General features: G+C 40.5%; 2 protein-coding genes across 6 annotated transcripts in view; both read right to left on the reverse strand.

Moving 5' to 3' along the window:
• LOC124147537 (beta-1,4-mannosyltransferase egh-like) overlaps positions 1-21075 on the reverse strand; it is a 135646-nt gene that overhangs the window by 88631 nt on the left and 25940 nt on the right. For all 5 annotated transcript variants that reach the window (XM_046518157.2, XM_046518162.2, XM_046518159.2 and 2 more), the window contains exon 2: positions 5372-5428. The gene's annotated coding sequence lies outside the window, so the exon portion shown is untranslated. The remainder of the gene's footprint in view (positions 1-5371; positions 5429-21075) is intronic.
• On the reverse strand, positions 5134-20175 carry LOC124147517 (uncharacterized transmembrane protein DDB_G0289901-like). Its single transcript, XM_048388232.1, has 4 exons — positions 20156-20175; positions 19100-19882; positions 5372-5428; positions 5134-5140 (listed from the first exon to the last, which is right to left on the reverse strand). The coding sequence occupies exons 1-4, from the start codon at positions 20173-20175 to the stop codon at positions 5134-5136; spliced, it is 867 nt and encodes a 288-aa protein (XP_048244189.1).

A 21075-nucleotide genomic window follows, 5' to 3' on the forward strand; every position in this document is an offset into this window, starting at 1 on the left:
CGCTCCGTAAACGTTTTCCGGAACCATACAAATTCACGTGAATAAAACATTTCCAAAAGCATTTCTGGAATATTTTACAAAAACATTTTAGAAACGTTATAATCAAATGTTCACAGAAAATGTTTCTAAAACGTTTCTGGAACCATACAAAATTACATGAATAAAACATTTTCAAAAGTATTTCTGGAATTTTTTACAAAAACATTTTTGAAACGTTATAACCAAATGTTTCCAGAAAATGTTTCTGAAAAGTTTCTGGAACCATACAAAATCATGTGAAGAAAACATTTTTAAAACATTTCCTGAACGTTGTTTTTATACATGCCCGTTACCCATGATCTATAAAGATTTTGACAAAAGGGCACATGTTAATTAATTTCTTCAGCCTAAACAAAGAGACAAAAAGAACGGCGGAAGCTCATCAGATGTCGTCATTTGGAAATATCCCTTATGGTTATAGTATAAAAATATAAAATAAGTATCCCTGCAGTGAAAGCATTTTCAGATTTCGGATTGCGTGGATAATACGATTGCTACTCCCTTGTTGTCATCCACGTTTTCTGGTATACTCTACACTTGTGTATTTGTCATCATTCACTTGATGCTCAGTTAATGAATTTAATACAGGTATAATTAGTGGTACAGTTCCGATTTGGCATTTCTTGTGTCTGGGGTAATTATTCAGTCTAAATACAGGTTTGAAGTGAGGTGAAAAGTGTGTTATGTAATGTACCCGTGGCAGCCCAGCAAGAGATGAATGATCAGTTGATTTACTTTTTTGTAGATCAACGGATCGTCCCTAGTCATCAAAGGATTAACAGAAAATACGTTGATTGATTAATCACTGTTATCTTGCACAGTGGATATGTCAAAAGTAAGTGTTTACATGTCTAGTTTTACTAAAGCAAAGGGAATACACTCATATCATGGCGTGAAGTGCCGATGTACAAATAACATACTTTGTTCAAAGGGTTAACTGATAATACATTGATTGATTGCTCATTGTTTTCTATCTCAATGGACTTTTTTTAAGAGAAAAGAAAAATAAACACGATAAAATAAGCAATGCTCAAATGAAATATTTACTTTGTGTTGCATTTCAAAATAGTGTAAAATCGCACATTTCCCAAGCAAATGACTGATCGTCACCATTACCTATGCTACCCACAAAGATAGCCACATTTCCTTATTATTTCCACAAATGTTGTTGATCAATTTGAGGCCCTTATACTATCAATAAACGTGACAAATGCGCTTACGAATGGCGCAGCACAGGTCGCGAACTAGTCTAGATTTCCGCTTTATCATCCAGGTACTCACAGGGAAAAAACAATAAAAAAAGTCAGCAACATGTGCCCCTTTGAAACGAGTATGTCCGCAATCAACAATCACTTCATTAATGGCGGACATTTACCAACCTGTGACAATCATGTCAACTCAGGGGTTCTCCTAGCAATAAACACGCCATTCGTCACCACTCACCCTTTCCCACAACCTGCAAGATGACTCGTCTCCCTATTGATGAATGTTATGTGCTAAAATACAACAAACCAATCGGAATGCGCGTATGATTTCAAGTTCTTCGTCAAAGAATCCCTCAGAAATAATTTTTGATTTTACATATGTCTTGCATCTAAAAATATACCCAAGACACAGTTAAATGTGTTCAATAATACTGTATACTTCCGTGTGTCACGATGCGCTTTAAATTGCATCTGAAATATATGATATATGGGGAAATATGTGTGAACCATTAGGCAACGAGTTGACAATTGTTTAGGTATGCCCGTTTGCGCTAAGACAGAAACTGGTCGCAAAAATGGCCATGAGAGGGGCACGAGTCGCTATTCGGCTTGACCCGGAATAACACGAGTTGGTCGCGAATGTAAACTCACATCTAAATTCACTACTGTTCTACTGTCGGCTAGCCACAATGGCAAGACTGGACCTTCGTGGAATGGTTCATGCCATAAAAGTCCAGCAACCGAACACTGATTAAGACAGACCGACCTTGTGTTTATGGTCTGGTGAACAGAGGTCAATGGCAGCTTATTAGATTTACATCTCACTGTTTTGTTTTTTCTCACTATTCATTTGATATATTTGTCAAATTCAACTGAAACCCGGTCTGTGTTACACGCATGGCAGACGCGTGTGCAATGAGTGACCCACGCGTGTTCAACGGGTACTCAACCCGTGTGCAACCCGTTGTGCACCCGTGCCACAAGCGTGTTACACGCGTTCTTAACGCGTGTTAGGGGAATGAACTTCTCGGCAGTAGTGTACCGACCTCTAGTGGAAAATTAATGATTTCAGATTTTGACCTTATCCTAAATCCATTCCTCCTCCCACATTTGTCATACGATCAGGACGACATCAACACACTTTCTTTGCTGTAAGTTAGCCAATCCCCACCCCTCACTCCATGCAGACAGAAAATTATAGGCCTTAACTTTTTTTCCATAATGCTTAAAATCTGAAGATGTTTGTGACACTTCCACAACATGACGACTTTCCTGGGTTTGAGCTAGGCTGCACATGTACATTGTCTGCATGGCCAGTTGATCTTGTCATGTTTAGACATCTGTCAGCTTCCATCAACACGGCCACTATGTGATTCCACGTTTTTACCCGACTTACGATACACAACAATTGTAAATTCTTTTATCTAGTGTCTGTATTTATGGTCAAAACTATTTTAAAAATCACAATGAGGACATAAACTGCAGGGCCGGGACATTTAACTCGGGTACTCGGGTCAGGTCGTTCCTTAACAGGACCCACATACCCACTGGACAATCTGGACTCGTGGTTAGTCACGTGATATATTGTTTAATGGAAAAATCATCAAGAACTCTATGGTTACACTATAAGTGACTAAACTTCGCATTTCTTTCTGACCATACATCCATTACTTCTGACATTATATGTTAGAATAGAAATAAAATTTCAGTGAATGCATGACCAGATCGTTTTTTACGAGTATCTCAATACATTTTGCTGGGGCTACGGTCAAACTATTCCTATTCCCATTTGGCCATTTGTATCATCTCTTGAGACCTACAGTGGGTACCCGAGAAGGGTCGGGTTAAAGGGAGTGGGTACCCGGGTAGTGAGTCTGGACTCGTCCCAGCCTTAATAAACTGTCATCATGCAGACCACCATTTTGTTCTGTATCCCTTGGAAACCAGACTGCCTGGGGCATATTCCACTTTCTTTTTTCAGCCTCAAGAGCAAACCTAGTGATTGGATGTCATTTTCTGTTTTACTCACTGGAATTGATAGGTTAACATGTACATAGCAAAGGTTGGCAATCTGTAGTGTACTTAAACCGGTCGTAAACACGAAAGATCATGCAAAATGTTAATTTTATTCCAATTTGTTCATATCTTGTACACATGGTTATTTTGGAATATATTGGAAGCAAGTGATATTCATTAGCCTATTTTTGGAATATTTCACTGACTGCAGCAAAACTTAAGCTGCACAAGTGATTAACGTACATGCAAGTGTCTTTGTCACAATACATACAAACTGTTCAACATATGAGAATGATTTCAATTTATTCCCTGTCTTGCTGCTGTTTTCCTTTTTTTTCTCTCTCTCTATCTCATAAAATGTGTAAATAAGGAGTTAATAGGTTTGTCCTTAAACATGTTAAATCCAAAGACCACATCCCTCCCTGTCTGTGATGCTTCAATTGAAATACCTTTCAATCCACCAATCTTAGGACATCTTGGTTTCACATGCCTTATTCTACCTCCTTGTAGAAAACAAATCCATAATCGATCAAGTTTTTACGTTTTCAAGAAAACATTATAGGTCAGATGATCACAGAATATCATAATCTCTGAATCTGTGTCACGGTTACAGCCATGTCTACATGAGGATGAAGCCAGCGTGGAAACATTGAAAAGAAAATGTAGCAAGGCTTCTCTCCTCAAGTATCAACTTTATCCACACAGAAATCAATACATAAGAACTCTTGTTTGGATTCCAAAGATAGAAAATTTATAAAGATGATTAAATATGAGTACAAACTGGTTGGTAGACCTTGGAGCTCTGGTCTGACCTGACACACAGACACACACTGAAGGACAAAATATGCTGCCACATGTTGAGGCAGACACACAGACACACAGATAGAAGGACATCTCTTGTCTCCATTCTGAGGCAGACAGACACCGAAGGACAACATTCATTATCATACCTCCATGTCATAATGACGAGATCTGATTGGTCAACATGATCTTGATAAAATACTATGTAACCCGCTTGGAGGGGATAAATTTCTCAGCGGGGCAATAAATCTCTTATACCCTACCAGGAGCAATACAGGCTGCACGTGGATTTCTCGGAAGCAGAATAAATCCCTTACACCCCGCTTCAAAGCAAAAAGCCACACGCTTTTTCCGAGTCAATGGAAGTCACATGACATAGCACAAGTTAACCTCAGCTCAATCGAACATCTGTTTTCTATCAATTTTGAATTTGTGTTAATTCTTTAACAATGTCACATTAAAACATGTCGGCAAGATAAAATCATAGTACGATCACTCGTGGTACATGGGGTTTTATGCATCCCTTGTTAGGTTTTCGTGGTAAAAAAATTAACGCGGGACGCACAAAACCCCATGTCCCCCGAGGGATCCTGCTACAACTTATAGTGTCTCCACATTGAGGCAGACACGCAGACATCGAAAGACAACTTTCAGTGTCTCTGTGTCAGAAGTATGTAAGATGTGAAGTATATTCTGTCAAGCATGCCCTGTGAATGCCTTCAACTCAAAGGACAGATAAGCTAGACAGCATGAGATGAAGCTTGCTCTTGATCAACAAATCCCCCTTGTCGGGACCAATGACTATAAAATTTAATCATGAACACTTCATCAGCAGATTTGCTTACTCATCACATAACAGTTGGATAGAAACATTATGGGCCTTTCCAAGATTCGGAATGGTCTTCAATGACAAATACACCAACCCCAGTAAATATCTTAAAGTTTCTTTTTTCAGTTTATTTGGATTTGACCTCCCCAAACCTCAAATTAATTTGAATATTAAGTCAGTGAGTTTTTACGCCACTTTAACAATATTCAAGTACTATCACCACGGGAACACAAGTTTGAATATTTAGACACTGTGGGAAGAACACATTAAGTCAATAAATATCGACTGGCGCCTAAGTGCCGATACGTCATCTTACCAGGCCCCAATCGCTGATATCTATTTGGGAGTAGCTAATGATTTTCTCCAGCTCACATTCTTATCTGCAAGAAAGTAAATTCTTCATTCTCGTCAAACTTCAAAACTGGTCCCACAAATCAAGAATATTACTTGAAGCATCTCTAAAGACTTTTCGCCAACTTACCTCATGCTGCGATCACCAAATTCTTCATCAACTGATGCAGCAACCAATAAACAGAATCTGAAAATAAACCAGACAAATGTTAAGCAAAAATCCATGGCAGTGAAATTCTGCGGAAACATTCTCAACCTCCATCAACGGAACCAAATATCTAGCATTAAATTGATATCAATCACAAACCCTAAAACAGTCATTCTATTTAAGTGCTAATGCATCATTCCTAAAATGTTATTGCTTGCCTTAAATCTCAACCTTGCTCCCCCCAAATTGACAGGGTTGAAAAGTAAAGCTTGCTACTAAGCAGAAGTCAATTTGCTCAATATCCACTGTATCCCAGTCCATACTTTCTCCCTTGCCGTTTTTTCTTTTACATTTTATCCGTATTTAGACTGGTGGATCACGGAGTTAAGGTTTACAGCTAATCAGTCCTGCAAAATCACCCTAGTAAATCATGAAAGAAGATTCCTGTTGGTTAAAGATGTGTTTAATCACATGAAGATAAAACTAAATGAAGCTAGCTATTGTAACACTTTTCTTCACAAATCTGGGCAGTGCCAGCCTCGCTCAGGCTTCAGTATTGATTGCCTCAATCACGGAATCTCAAATTTGTTTCAAATGCATCATCCTTGAGAAATCACATCATCACCTACTTGTAATGAGAGTACGACAGACGGACAGATGCCTGGTATTTGCCAGTGAGAAACTCCACAAATTGTGTCGGGGTAGTCTCTCGGCTATATTTGGATACATCCGTATAGCAAGTTATTGATACATGTTGGTATTAAAGTTTAATGTGCGTTGGATATTTAGCTTTGTACATAACCTGTCTGAATTCATTCGGTGGACATCATGAATGTGCTAATGATGGAATATTTCCATCCCAACTGCCTCAAAGAGTGAAATCATAGTCTTTATGAACATGATTTCATAATAACAAAATATTACTTAACTAGTCTGTTCTTTTACTATTTCAATGAGATTTATGCATCTCTTAGCAATAATTCAGCAACACCATGCTAGGAGACACCATAAATTGGCTTCAGATATTGTACCCATGTGGGGAAACAAACACAGACCTTTGGTGCAATGAGCACCGCTTTTATCACTTGACTTCTCACCTCTGTTTACTATTTCAAAATAACCTAACACCCATTATGAACACACAAAACACACTCTCAGTACTTGAAGTTACTGATTAAAGTTTGAACGGAACTGACATTCACACAAAGATTAGACGCAGGGAATATAGTAGGCACTTGACGAAACCAATTTCCCCCATACCAAACAGCCAGCACAAAAAATCCAAAGCCTGATTCTAGTAAAATTACGTTTGTCAAGGACATTTGGCTTATGACAGCCCATATGTAAAGAGTAAAAACTAGGGAAGATCGGAAAGGACAAATTCAGGACAGAAGACTCGAAAGTTTCAGGCACACACTGGTTAAAGGTTAAATATTCCTTGCCATAGTCTGCCTAAAAGGTGTCATTATTTCGAAAGTGCTGAAAAAATAGATCATTTTCAATGCTTTGTGGTAAATTTACTGACTCTCTGGTCAGGCTGTCAGCATGTGTGTGAATTATTTTACAGCTCTACAGACACAAAAAGGTTACTTTACTGTGACAGGGTCTAGTGGGAAACAGAATCTTACTCTTCATGAATATTACAAAGGTATTGTTGTGTACACCGCCATCACAGTGACATACTGTGTACATTGATTATGTCTAGTGTTACAACCCACCTTGTTGTCACAGTGCTTCATTCAATATTCAAGTGTTAACATGTGTTAGGGTCTTGTGACTTATTCTAACTTCCAAATGACACAGTTAGAGAGTTAGAAATTCATGTTTATTTTCACTAATTTGCAATAATGATCTGCTATTGAGTTGCCATCTACCCAATGGTGAAAGTGGTAGTCCACAAGGAAATGTCACTGGTCCTGCTACAGAGTTGCCATCTACCTAATGGAGAAAGTGGTAATCCACAAGGAAATGTCACTGGTCCTGCTACAGAGTTGCCATCTACCTAATGGTGAAAGTGGTAATCCACAAGGAAATGTCACTGGTCCTGCTACAGAGTTGCCATCTACCTAATGGTGAAAGTGGTAGTCCACAAGGAAATGTCACTGGTCCTGCTACAGAGTTGCCATCTACCTAATGGTGAAAGTGGTAATCCACAAGGAAATGTCACTGGTCCTGCTACAGAGTTGCCATCTACCTAATGGTGAAAGTGGTAATCCACAAGGAAATGTCACTGGTCCTGCTACAGAGTTGCCATCTACCTAATAGTAAAAGTGGTAATCCACAAGGAAATGTCACTGGTCCTGCTACAGAGCTGCACTCTACCTAATAGTAAAAGTGGTAATCCACAAGGAAATGCCACTGGTCCTGCTGCAGAGTTGCCATCTACCTAATGGTAAAAGTGGTAGTCCACTTGTCATTAATTTGACTCATCTTGGGACTTAAAGCTTCTGTTAATCTCATGCCTGCAGTTGTGGTGACAATAGCATCAGCAACGTCCGTGTTCACACAAATATTTCTGAAATGGTTTGTAGTTTGCTGCTGGTGATGCATGTTGGACCATTATAATGCCACTTCAGATTCAGACACTGGGGAACAAGTGGGCTACATGGCATTTACAAGTTGTAATTTTTTTTTAAATTAGAAATTATTATGGATGGATGACATAAAATGACCTTTTGTGTTATATATTGTTCTTCAAAGTCCCACAAAATCTGCAATACTCAAGTTTCCATCATAAGCTAAAACAAGTGCCCTAGTCTGCAGTAAATGTCAGTAAACATTCCCAAATTGGAATGAAAAGGTTTCACATAAATATCAATATCATACAGGCTACAACTAATGTGATGGCTTAGGTAAGGCTGACTTGTATTTCACTGATAGCCAGACCAGGAAAGAGGCAGACACTTTAATACTTAACTTTACATGATTGAATGTATAAATGTCAATACACAATCTTAAATGACATCTGAATTAAAGAAAATAGGAACTTTAAAAAATCCAAAGTTGCTTTCCAGTTATTCTTTATATACATGATATGTTTGGAACCTGAGCGAAATCCCTGGTACGACAACTCTGCAAAATAAACACTGGAACTACAACATTGGTATAATATGTAATTACTGGCTATGACATGGGGTTCAATGACCCCCTCTTTGAAAGTAACATACAAGGACTAAAGTACCACAAATACCACAATATATCTGTGAATATTACTGAGCATTTATTTGTTTGTTTGTTTGTTTGTTGTTTAACACTGCACTCAGCAATATTCAAGCTATATGACAGCGGTCTGTGTAAATAATTGAGTCTGGACAAGACAATTCAGTGATTCATATCATCCATCCATCCACGCAATTGGGATCGATGACATACATCAACCAAGTCAACCTGATCCCGTTGGTAGCCTAGCTCTTACGACAAGCATAGTCGGCTTTTACAGCAAGCATGGGTTGCTGAAGACCTATTCTACACGGGTCCACGGAGCATTGAGAAGACTTGACCCTAATTGATTGACCAGTAAGTTCATGGAGCGTCTATCAGGTATCGTAAAAAAGAAACAGATCTGATTTGAATGAGATTGATTACAAGCCATTTGAATATCGTAGTAGTCACTAGCAATGATTTCATAGTGCATCTTGGCATTCATAGAGAGAGAGAGAGAGAGAGAGAGAGAGAGAGAGAGAGAGAGAGAGAGAGAGAGACACAAAGAGAGAGAGAGAGAGAGAGGGAGGAGGAGATAGTAAAGAAGGGAGTTAACTCTGGGACTCGTACGTACCGCTAATGACCAACCAACAATATTGGCATGGATATGTTGCACAGACTTGCTTGTGTTTGTTTTGGAAAAGCGTTATGGGTGTTTAAGAAAAAATAAGTTTATTGCTTATATTTTAATTTCCCCTAGCTACGCCCCTGGAGGGTTTTGGACTAAAAAGATTGGAGATCTAATACACTTGATGAGCAAGGATGACAGGATTATAATTTCTTTGACTTCTTTCAGTATTTTATGAATAATGAGGTTCCGTTTGCGCAAGTGATCAGAAAATATTCTGAAAAAGATATACAGAACACTTAGCCATCAACAGTCTTTTCCCAACCAAGCAGGACAGTGATTAATCTATTCATTTTGTTAGGTCATTTGTTCGAGAGGAAAAATGCACCATTGCAACACACAGCTTAGTTAGACCACAACACCACGCCCAGATCGTGCTTCACAGTTGAGGGCAGTAACTTCAAAACGACATGAACGAGTGTGAGCAGCAATAGAACAGGAACAACACTGAAACCAAAGCTATGAAACTGACCCAGCCAACATTTCCTTGATTAAAAATGGAATAAAAATGCATAGCAACGGTTGAGGATGTTAACAAGAACACAAACAACACAAGACCGACTGAACAACAATGGGTGACAGGAAACAGGAACTTAAAAGTAGTATGATAGTATTGTAGTCATTTATTCCAAAAGTCAGTTGAGTGAGTGAGTATGGTTTTTACGCCACTTTTAGCAATATTCCAGCAATATCACGGCGGGGGACACCAGAAATGGGCTTCACACATTGTACCCATGTCGGGAATCGAAGCCGGGTCTTCGGCGTGACAGCGAACGCTTTAAGCACTAGGCCACCTGACCGCCCCAAAGTCAGTTGAACCTGCTATACATGATCCGTTAAACCTACTATACATGATCAGTTAAACCTGCTATACATGATCCGTTAAACCTGCTATACATGATCAGTTAAACCTGCTACACATGATCCGTTAAACCTGCTATACATGATCAGATGAACCTGCTATTCATGATCCGTTAAACCTTCTATACATGATCCGTTAAACCTGCTATACATGATCAGTTGAACCTTCTATACATGATCAGATGAACCTGCTATACATGATCTGTTAAACCTGCTATACATGATCAATTAAACCTACTATACATGATCAGTTAAACCTGCTATATATGATCCGTTAAACCTACTATACATGATCAGTTAAACCTGCTATACATGATCCGTTAAACCTACTATACACAGAGCTCCAGATAAGTTTTTGGTGTTGTGGGTATTTTACCCATGCATTTTCAAATCATTGGGTATCAGTAATTCTATCTTGGTATTCAAATTTCTGTTACCCACTAGTTTTTACACATGTGGGTATTTAAGTTAAATATTTAACAACACTATTCATCTTGTCCTTGCAAACTGGTGTCATTTGGGTAAGAGAGCTTTATAGGACTCACAAATACCACGATACTTCCACAAGAAAGTGTGATGGCAAATGGTCATGATGTAACTGTTGGCAAGGTTGACGGAATGCCCGTTTATAACTTCAAAATAAGTTGCTAATCGAATACACAGGGTTACTTCACAATATGTTGATGATACGCACAAGTGTTATTTTTGTAGCGTATCTGTAATGTTCGTTGCGTATTTGGTATGCTTGGATTTTCTTTTACTGCGTATTTCTGCATTTCTGATGCGTATTTTACACAGATACGCAGCTTATCTGGAGCTCTGATACATGATCCATTAAACCTGCTATACATGATCAGTTAAACCTTCTATACATGATCTGTTGAACCTGCTATACATGATCAGTTGAACCTGCTATACATGATCAGATGAACCTGCTATACATGATACGTTAAACCTACTATACATGATCTGTTAAACCTGCTATACATGATCAGTTAAACCTGCTATGCATGATCTGTTGAACCTGCTATACATGATCAGTTGAACCTTCTATACATGATCAGATGAACCTGCTATACATGATCCGTTAAACCTGCTATACATGATCCGTTAAACCTGCTATACATGATCCGTTAAAGCTGCTATACATGATCCGTTAAAGCTGCTATACATGATCCGTTAAAGCTGCTATACATGATCAGTTAAACCTGCTATACATGATCCGTTAAACCTGCTATACATGATCCGTTAAACCTGCTATACATGATCCGTTAAACCTGCTATACATGATCAGTTAAACCTGCTATACATGATCGGTTAAACCTACTATACATGATCAGTTGAACCTTCTATACATGATCCGTTAAACCTGCAATACATGATCAGTTAAACCTGCTATACATGATCCGTTAAACCTGCTATACATGATCAGTTAAACCTGCTATACATGATCAGTTAAACCTGCTATACATGATCCGTTAAACCTGCTATACATGATCAGTTAAACCTGCTATACATGATCAGTTGAACCTGCCATACATGATCAGATGAACCTGCTATACATGATCCGTTAAACCTACTATACATGATCCATTAAACCTGCTATACATGATCAGTTAAACCTGCTATGCATGATCCGTTAAACCTACTATACATGATCAGTTGAACCTTCTATACATGATCAGATGAACCTGCTATACATGATCCGTTAAACCTGCTATACATGATCAGTTAAGCCATCTTTATACAATGACTAAAACCTTTTATGTATGATCCGTTAAACCATCTTTAAACAAGAAAACAGTGTTATCACTATCCTCATTGGGTACATTAGAGTTTTGTTTGTTCATATAGTAGTGAATATAAACTACAAAAAAGTCCAAGAAAGCCTTAAGAAGAGATAGATTCTTGGACTGCTTTATGTGATAAGAAAAAAACCCTTTTAAGTGAAAACAATACACACACTACCTCCAGTGAAGAAGATGGGGATGCTGAGAGCTCCAATCCAGGTCACTGTGACCACACTGAGGAAGAGGGCAAACTGGGTTTTTACATCGGTTTCCGCAACTACCTCTCTTACATGAATGAGGCAAGGAGAGTCTACTTAACGGGCAGATCATGTCAGTGAGCTGTGACATGGCATTATGCATTAATCTGCATCTAATTGTCAACATCAAGGGGATGTTATTTCAGACCCTGTTAGCAACACTCACTGCAACAACTGCTGAGCCGTGTGTTAATTAATGACTCGTACGTATTAGTAAAACAGCATACCATATTTTCTTGAGTATAGTGTGCACTTTTTAAAAAACAACAACACACAGCTGGGTAGAAGGGGGTGCACATTATTCATGCCATAATAAGTTTTGATGTTTTTTTCCACCAATGCAAAGACATTACCGTGAGCAAGTAACACCGGAAATACCATGTCAACAAGTCCATACTGAAGTACGCAAATTGATCGTGTAATTACGCTGTCTGGTTATAAAAAGTGTTCATTGTATATCTGGACTAATGTTTGTAACTTATTTCATTAATTTAATTCAAATTATCTTTTAATATTGTTTTAATTAATTTTGGCGAAATTGTGTGTGAAGCGATCAGAAGATCGCACAACTCATCGTTATTTACAGCACAATCTATACTCAAGCAGATATGGTAGTCAACTGTCTATATCCTGAAAAAACACGTCATATGCATCGCTTATCAACAGTTATTTGAGGATAATTCTCTGCATCTTTGCAGTTGTTTAACATGACAGTAACAGAATCATTACACACGTATTAGGTTCATACATCCTACAGGCAACAACCGCTAAAGACGTTGGGGGAATAACGGTTGTCACACATCAGGGCAACACAGTCTGATCAGAATGAGTTGGTGTACCTTCACGACAAGCATGGGGTACTGGAGACCTGTTATGAGCCAAATTCCCCATAGGGAGACAAGCATGGGGTACTGGAGACCTGTTATGAGCCAAAGTCCCGATGGGGAGACAAGCATGGGGTACTGGAGACCTGTTATGAGCCAAAGTCCCGATGGAGAGACAAGCATGGGGTACTGGAGACCTGTTATGTGCCAAATTCCCGATGGGGAGACAGGCATGGGGTACTGGACACCTGTTATGTGCCAAATTCCCGATGGGGAGACAAGCATGGGGTACTGGAGACCTGTTATGAGCCAAATTCCCGATGGGGAGACAAGCATGGGGTACTGGAGACCTGTGATGTGCCAAATTCCCGATGGGGAGACAAGCATGGGGTACTGGAGACCTGTTATGTGCCAAATTCCCGATGGGGAGACAGGCATGGGGTACTGGAGACCTGTTATGTGCCAAATTCCCGATGGGGAGACAGGCATGGGGTACTGGACACCTGTTATGTGCCAAATTCCCGATGGGGAGACAGGCATGGGGTACTGGAGACCTGTTATGTGCCAAATTCCCGATGGGGAGACAAGCATGGGGTACTGGAGACCTGTTATGTGCCAAATTCCCGATGGGGAGACAAGCATGGGGTACTGGAGACCTGTTATGTGCCAAATTCCGATGGGGAGACAAGCATGGGGTACTGGAGACCTGTTATGTGCCAAATTCCGATGGGGAGGCAAGCATGGGGTACTGGAGACCTGTGATGTGCCAAATTCCCGATGGGGAGACACGCATGGGGTACTGGACACCTGTTATGTGCCAAATTCCCGATGGGGAGACAAGCATGGGGTACTGGACACCTGTTATGTGCCAAATTCCCGATGGGGAGACAAGCATGGGGTACTGGAGACCTGTTATGTGCCAAATTCCGATGGGGAGACAAGCATGGGGTAATGGAGACCTGTTATGTGCCAAATTCCGATGGGGAGGCAAGCATGGGGTACTGGAGACCTGTGATGTGACAAATTCCCGATGGGGAGACAAGCATGGGGTACTGGAGACCTGTTATGTGCCAAATTCCTTATGGGGAGGCAAGCATGGGATGCTTTAGAACTCCTTTTTCATGGAATCTATGACCCGTGAAGATCCTGGGTAGAATAGGTCTTCAGCAACCCATGCTTGCCAAAAAAGGCGACTATGCTTGTTGTAAGAGGCAACGAACAGGATTGGGTGGTCAGGCTCGCTGACTAAGTTGATGCATGTCATCGTATCCCAATTGCGTGGATTGATGCTCATGAGGTCAATCACTCGTTTGTCAGGTCCAGACTCGATTATGTACAGACCACCGTCATATAGCTGGAATATTGCTGAGTGCGGCGTTAAACCACAAACAAACAAGGATGGAAGAACTTTGGAAACACCAAGGTTTTCTATAACAAAGATGTCATAGCACACCAATCACCCCAGATATGGTCATAGACTGCCATAGAAATGGGCTTTTCAAACCAAGTACAATTAAAAAAAATTATCATAAATCGTGCAGCATTTGAAAACAATCATCGACCATTAGAAGAACTAGATGTGTCATTAGTCTGTTAATGTTGCCATTGACGGAGACTAATGCTGCAGTTTTGCTTTGATTGTTGAGGCAGTCCATCAAAATAATCAAAGACATCATATTCTGTGGGTGTTTTTGCAAATTGAGCAGCTGCATGGTTCAGCCTCATTATTTTTGGTTTGTTTGTTGTTTAATGCTGCACTCAGCAATATTCCAGCCACATGACCACAGCATGTAAATAATTGAGTCTGGACCAGACAATCCAGTGACTGACATGACAACTGGGATACAATGACAGGCATCAACCAAGTCAGTTCCTGGCCACCCATCCCATTGTGAGCCTCTCACCCTCATAGTTTATACAGCTGCTGAGATCTGAAATCTAAAGCTGTGGCATGGTTGGTGTGGGTGTTATCATTCACCGTTTCACCATTGATTATTGATAAAAAGTGTTTATTCAAACCAATCACTCATTGACTATGTCCAGTCACTATTATTTTGAATAATAGCTGGAAATTTTATCTCGAAATCATGTATTTCAATAAAGTTACTATACATCAAACATATTCAAGGGACTAGGAATAGGAACAGTTTGGGCCAAGTTTCAGGATTGCACATATTTTACATATCAGACAAGTCTCTGCCTAGATTAAGCCCCTCTACCCTCAGAAAAGCTGTGACACTGATACGCTGGTTCTTATCAAGATTATATTTGTGGACATGTACTACAACAACAAAGTGACAAGTCCAGCTCCCCAGTTAGCCAACATTGTGCCTTGAACAAACTCATCACAGCTCCCTAATTTTACAACTCTGACAGTATCCCCTCACTCTCCTAAATGAGATCCTTAAAAAGAAAGCTAGTTATTCAGATGAAATATTTGAACAAAATGATCAGACTTGATCAGCACCCTTTCCACTCACAACCACCATCGACATATCTCCACCATTTCAATCCCTTCACTTCACATCACACCCGCCCCCCCAACACACACACACCAAGACATGTAACCTGGACATGTTGAAGGCTAAACTTACACACGTCTCTAAGGCAATAATAATTAGTTTAAATCATAAGTTCTAGGTCACATAAATAATAAGAAGTACAGCATTTGAGCAAGGCGAGTTGAAGGCATGCTGTGTGAGTCCCCAGTTCTTGTTGTGAATATGTTCACTGCAGTGTGACGAGATTACACAGGCTAACCCCCCACCTCTGAAAGCGAGAGGTGCCTCTGCTGTAACATACCTGACCCTGGGTCACCTTGTTCATACATGGCGGCTCCCCTCTCACTGAGTGCTCCCTGACCCGTAGTGTTATACTGTCACGCAGACATAAGGCCTAATGCACCGGAGCATATCAAAAGCTTGTAAAGTGAAGGACACAGTGTTAAGTGAGTTCCTATAGTGGAAATACAGCGTATCTTCTATAGATCAGATAGGGGGACACAGTGTTAAGTGAGTTCCTATAGTGGCAAAACAGCGTATCTTCTATAGATCAGATAGGGGGACACAGTGTTAAAGGGCAAGTTCACATGGAAATGAACCTATTTTTCTTGTACTTTTTCCACATTAAAAGTGTTAACATAGAAGTGTCATAGACAAAAATATAAAAATATCACAATTAATTGACATATTTTTCGCATTAAAACTATTTACATTTTTCACATTTACCAAGTGTTCTATTTCCACAACAAAAACACCATGGCTTATGCCCCTTGCAATATGACGTCATTGGTGCCAATTGATAAACATTATGACGTCATCATGCTTTGTTAGAGCCGCTTCACGTGGTGTAGGTCCAGGTGTGTGATTCTAGCGTCTCAGATGCCAGCCAGCATAGTATTATGCTGAGTCACCACTGCGCCGGAGTGTGTCGTAGGCCATGTTGTTTTACCGCAAATTGGTACTTGATATCTTTTGCGTTGAGAATAGACAGGGACCCAGTTGAATTGGCACCAATTACGTCATAATCTAAGGGGGATAACTCAGGCCTGTTTAGCTCGAAAAACGAAGGCCTCATAACGGCATATCATTTTCACACTATTGTGAGCTTCCTACGTTCACTGTGAAAAAAATGAGTGTATATTTTCAAACACAGATACTAATTAATTCTAAAATTGCGTTTTGTTTAGAAAAAGAAAGAAAGTGATTTTTGCGTGTACACTTCCCCTTTAAGTGAGTTCCTATAGTGGCAATACAGCGTATCTTCTATAGATCAGATAGGGGGACACAGTGTTAAGTGAGTTCCTATAGTGGCAATTCAGCATTGTTCAGTGTATCTTCTATAGATCAGATAGGGGGACACAGTGTTAAGTGAGTTCCTATAGTGGCAATACAGTGTATCTTCTTCTGTAGATCAGATAGGGGGACACAGTGTTAAGTGAGTTCTTACAGTGGCAATACAGTGTATCTTCTATAGATCAGATAGGGGGACACAGTGTTAAGTGAGTTCCTATAGTGGCAATACAGTGTATCTTCTTCTATAGATCAGATAGGGGGACACAGTGTTAAGTGAGTTCCTATAGTGGCAATACAGTGTATCTTCTTCTGTAGATCAGATAGGGGGACACAGTGTTAAGTGAGTTCTTATAGTGGCAATACAGTGTATCTTCTTCTGTAGATCAGATAGGGGACACAGTGTTAAGTGAGTTCTTATAGTGGCAATACAGTGTATCTTCTTCTGTAGATCAGATAGGGGGACACAGTGTTAAGTGAGTTCTTACAGTGGCAATACAGTGTATCTTCTATAGATCAGATAGGGGGACACAGTGTTAAGTGAGTTCCTATAGTGGCAATACAGTGTATCTTCTTCTATAGATCAGATAGGGGGACACAGTGTTAAGTGAGTTCCTATAGTGGCAATACAGTGTATCTTCTTCTGTAGATCAGATAGGGGGACACAGTGTTAAGTGAGTTCTTATAGTGGCAATACAGTGTATCTTCTTCTGTAGATCAGATAGGGGACACAGTGTTAAGTGAGTTCTTATAGTGGCAATACAGTGTATCTTCTTCTGTAGATCAGATAGGGGGACACAGTGTTAAGTGAGTTCTTATAGTGGCAATACAGTGTATCTTCTTCTATAGATCAGATAGGGGGACACAGTGTTAAGTGAGTTCCTATAGTGGCAATACAGTGTATCTTCTTCTATAGATCAGATAGGGGGACACAGTGTTAAGTGAGTTCTTATAGTGGCAATACAGTGTATCTTCTTCTGTAGATCAGACAGGGGGACACAGTGTTAAGTGAGTTCTTATAGTGGCAATACAGTGTATCTTCTTCTATAGATCAGATAGGGGGACACAGTGTTAAGTGAGTTCTTATAGTGGCAATACAGTGTATCTTCTTCTGTAGATCAGATAGGGGGACACAGTGTTAAGTGAGTTCTTATAGTGGCAATACAGTGTATCTTCTTCTATAGATCAGATAGGGAGATATTGTTAAGTGAGTTCTTATAGTGGCAATACAGTGTATCTTCTTCTATAGATCAGATAGGGGACACAGTGTTAAGTGAGTTCCTATAGTGGCAATACAGTGTATCTTCTTCTATAGATCAGATAGGGAGATATTGTTAAGTGAGTTCTTATAGTGGCAATACAGTGTATCTTCTTCTATAGATCAGATAGGGAGATATTGTTAAGTGAGTTCTTACAGTGGCAATACAGTGTATCTTCTTCTATAGATCAGATAGGGGACACAGTGTTAAGTGAGTTCTTATAGTGGCAATACAGTGTATCTTCTATAGATCAGATAGGGGGACACAGTGTTAAGTGAGTTCTTACAGTGGCAATACAGTGTATCTTCTTCTATAGATCAGATAGGGGACACAGTGTTAAGTGAGTTCTTACAGTGGCAATACAGTGTATCTTCTATAGATCAGATAGGGGGACACAGTGTTAAGTGAGTTCTTATAGTGGCAATACAGTGTATCTTCTATAGATCAGATAGGGGACACAGTGTTAAGTGAGTTCTTATAGTGGCAATACAGTGTATCTTCTTCTATAGATCAGATAGGGAGATATTGTTAAGTGAGTTCTTATAGTGGCAATACAGTGTATCTTCTTCTGTAGATCAGATAGGGGATATAGTACATACTTCAGACAGAACACAGAGGACCACGCTTGTCCCAAGGAAGCAGGGAGTTGACATTTATTCATATCAGTCACCAGCCTGAGGGGATATCTTCAAACCAGGCAGCTAACAGTAAAAAAGGATTTAATGTTCTCTTCTTTAAAAATAATTGCAATCTTATACAGAAATCTTTTCTTAAAATAAGTTTTTCAGACAGTCAGTCTGTGAAATCAATGAAGGTTTCGTCATGGTTGGTTTCATACCATAAATATGATGAACCTGAAAAACTTCTCAGGGTCAATGACCCATGTGAAACACTCTGCAGAGTTCCTATTTTTGTGGTCTACTATTTTCTACCATATATCATATGTAGTATATATGTCTTAAAGTTAAAACACTTTTCATTTCACAGGAAAAAAACTAAAATTTCAAAATAATCCATAAAAAAATCAGTAGAACAGATCATCAGGCATCCAGCCCTGGACATAGGTCCCACGTCAGAGCTGTGGTCCCCTTGACCAAACCCTGACTGACCACTGTGGTCCCCCTGACTGACCGCTGTGGTCCCCCTGATTGACCACTGTGGTCCCCTTGACCCAACCCTGATTGACCGCTGTGGTCCCCCTGACTGACCGCTGTGGTCCCCCTGACTGACTACTGTGGTCCCCTTGACCAAACCCTGACTGACCACTGTGGTCCCCTTGACCCAACCCTGACTGACCGCTGTGGTCCCCCTGACTGACCGCTGTGGTCCCCCTGACTGACCGCTGTGGTCCCCCTGATTGACCACTGTGGTCCCCTTGACCCAACCCTGATTGGGCGCTGTGGTCCCCCTGACTGACCGCTGTGGTCCCCCTGACTGACTACTGTGGTCCCCTTGACCAAACCCTGACTGACCACTGTGGTCCCCTTGACCCAACCCTGACTGACTGCTGTGGTCCCCCTGACTGACCGCTGTGGTCCCCCTGACTGACCGCTGTGGTCCCCCTGACTGACCACTGTGGTCCCCTTGACCAAACCCTGACTGACCACTGTGGTCCCCTTGACCCAACCCTGACTGACCGCTGTGGTCCCCTTGACCAAACCCTGACTGACCGCTGTGGTCCCCTTGACCCAACCCTGACTGACCGCTGTGGTCCCCTTGACCCAACCCTGACTGACCACTGTGGTCCCCTTGACCAAACCCTGACTGACCACTGTGGTCCCCTTGACCCAACCCTGACTGACCGCTGTGGTCCCCTTGACCAAACCCTGACTGACCACTGTGGTCCCCTTGATCAAACCCCCTGACTGACCACTGTGGTCCCCTTGATCAAACCCCCTGACTGACCACTATGGTCCCCTTGACCAAACCCTGACTGACCGCTGTGGTCCCCCTTGACCCAACCCTGACTGACCACTGTGGTCCCCTTGACCACTGCAGCATGGCAAGGTAATATCATTCAGTTTGTTCAACCACAGAAGTAAGTAGCCAGGCAAAAACATCCGTCTTGGCACTGCCTCAAATACACATTACACTAAATATAACTCAGCAATTCCAAATCTTATTGATACATCGACTTCAGTCTGACAGGTCATACCAAGTGAACAGTTCCGACATTTGGCAACCTTGTTCCAAATACAGACTCAATGACCTTTCTGTCAGTATTATGGCTGATAGATCAGGAAAAAAATCTTTTCAAATCAAGCTAAAAGACTGTGTTTATTTTCAGCCTATCTTTGAGATTCCCAGAAAAAATGAACCTACATACCTGACAATGACGTTTACAAGTGATAGCTGTGTTTTACGGAAGGAGTATCTGGCTGCAGGTGCCCACAAGGCAATTATGTTTTCCTCACAGTCACAGGGAGAATCCTGTGTATGTATATTCTCCGTGGAGTCTTCTGAAGCTAGCTATCATGCACTGACTGGCACTTGGTAAGTGTTTTCACAAGTTTGGAAATCAAGTCAATAATTTATCTTGTCTACACGGTGTGGCCATTTTTCTATGGCATTTAGAAAACCATTCAGGGCTCGATATAAGGAATTTGATTTAACCTGCATCATGTGCTCATTGAAATGAAAACCAAGTTGCACCAAACAAAACCAGGTTGCACCCTGGTCTAAAAATATTTATCACACTTGAAACATATGATGGTCTGCAGCCAGTGTCACATAAATTCCTGACACATTGCTGTGAAACGTAACAGGAACATGTGCACATAATCCTAAATAACCTACAGTTTGATGACATCAAGTCCAAGGAAGTATGATACATTCCACAAAACAGAGATTAGTCATGTAGTTTGGTGTAAAACTTCATTATCATACCTCCATGTCAGAATGATGAGATCTGATTGGTCAACGTGATGTTGATAAAAAACTGTGTAACCCGCATTGGAGGGTAGTCAATTTCTCAGCGTGGGAATAAATCTCTTACCGGATATGAACGCAGATAAGCCAACACCATAGATAAGCAGAGGTATTAACTTGACCATTGAAATATGAAAGAACATGATA

This window comes from Haliotis rufescens, unplaced genomic scaffold (genome assembly GCF_023055435.1).
Source record: "Haliotis rufescens isolate VD_foot unplaced genomic scaffold, xgHalRufe1.0.p SCAF_7, whole genome shotgun sequence".
NCBI classification, from domain to species: domain Eukaryota; kingdom Metazoa; phylum Mollusca; class Gastropoda; order Lepetellida; family Haliotidae; genus Haliotis; species Haliotis rufescens.

What these genes read in the sequence shown, in the direction of transcription:
- LOC124147517 (XM_048388232.1), bottom strand. Translation starts at nt 20,175, where the DNA reads ATGTCGGAACTGTTCACTTG. An exon ending in ATGTCGGAACTGTTCACTTG is followed by an intron (nt 19,883 to 20,155) that starts GTATGACCTGTC and finishes GGTTTGATCAAG; the next exon opens with GGGACCACAGTGGTCAGTCA. An exon ending in GACCACAGTGGTCAGTCAGG is followed by an intron (nt 5,429 to 19,099) that starts GTTTGGTCAAGG and finishes GTTTATTTTCAG; the next exon opens with ATTCTGTTTATTGGTTGCTG.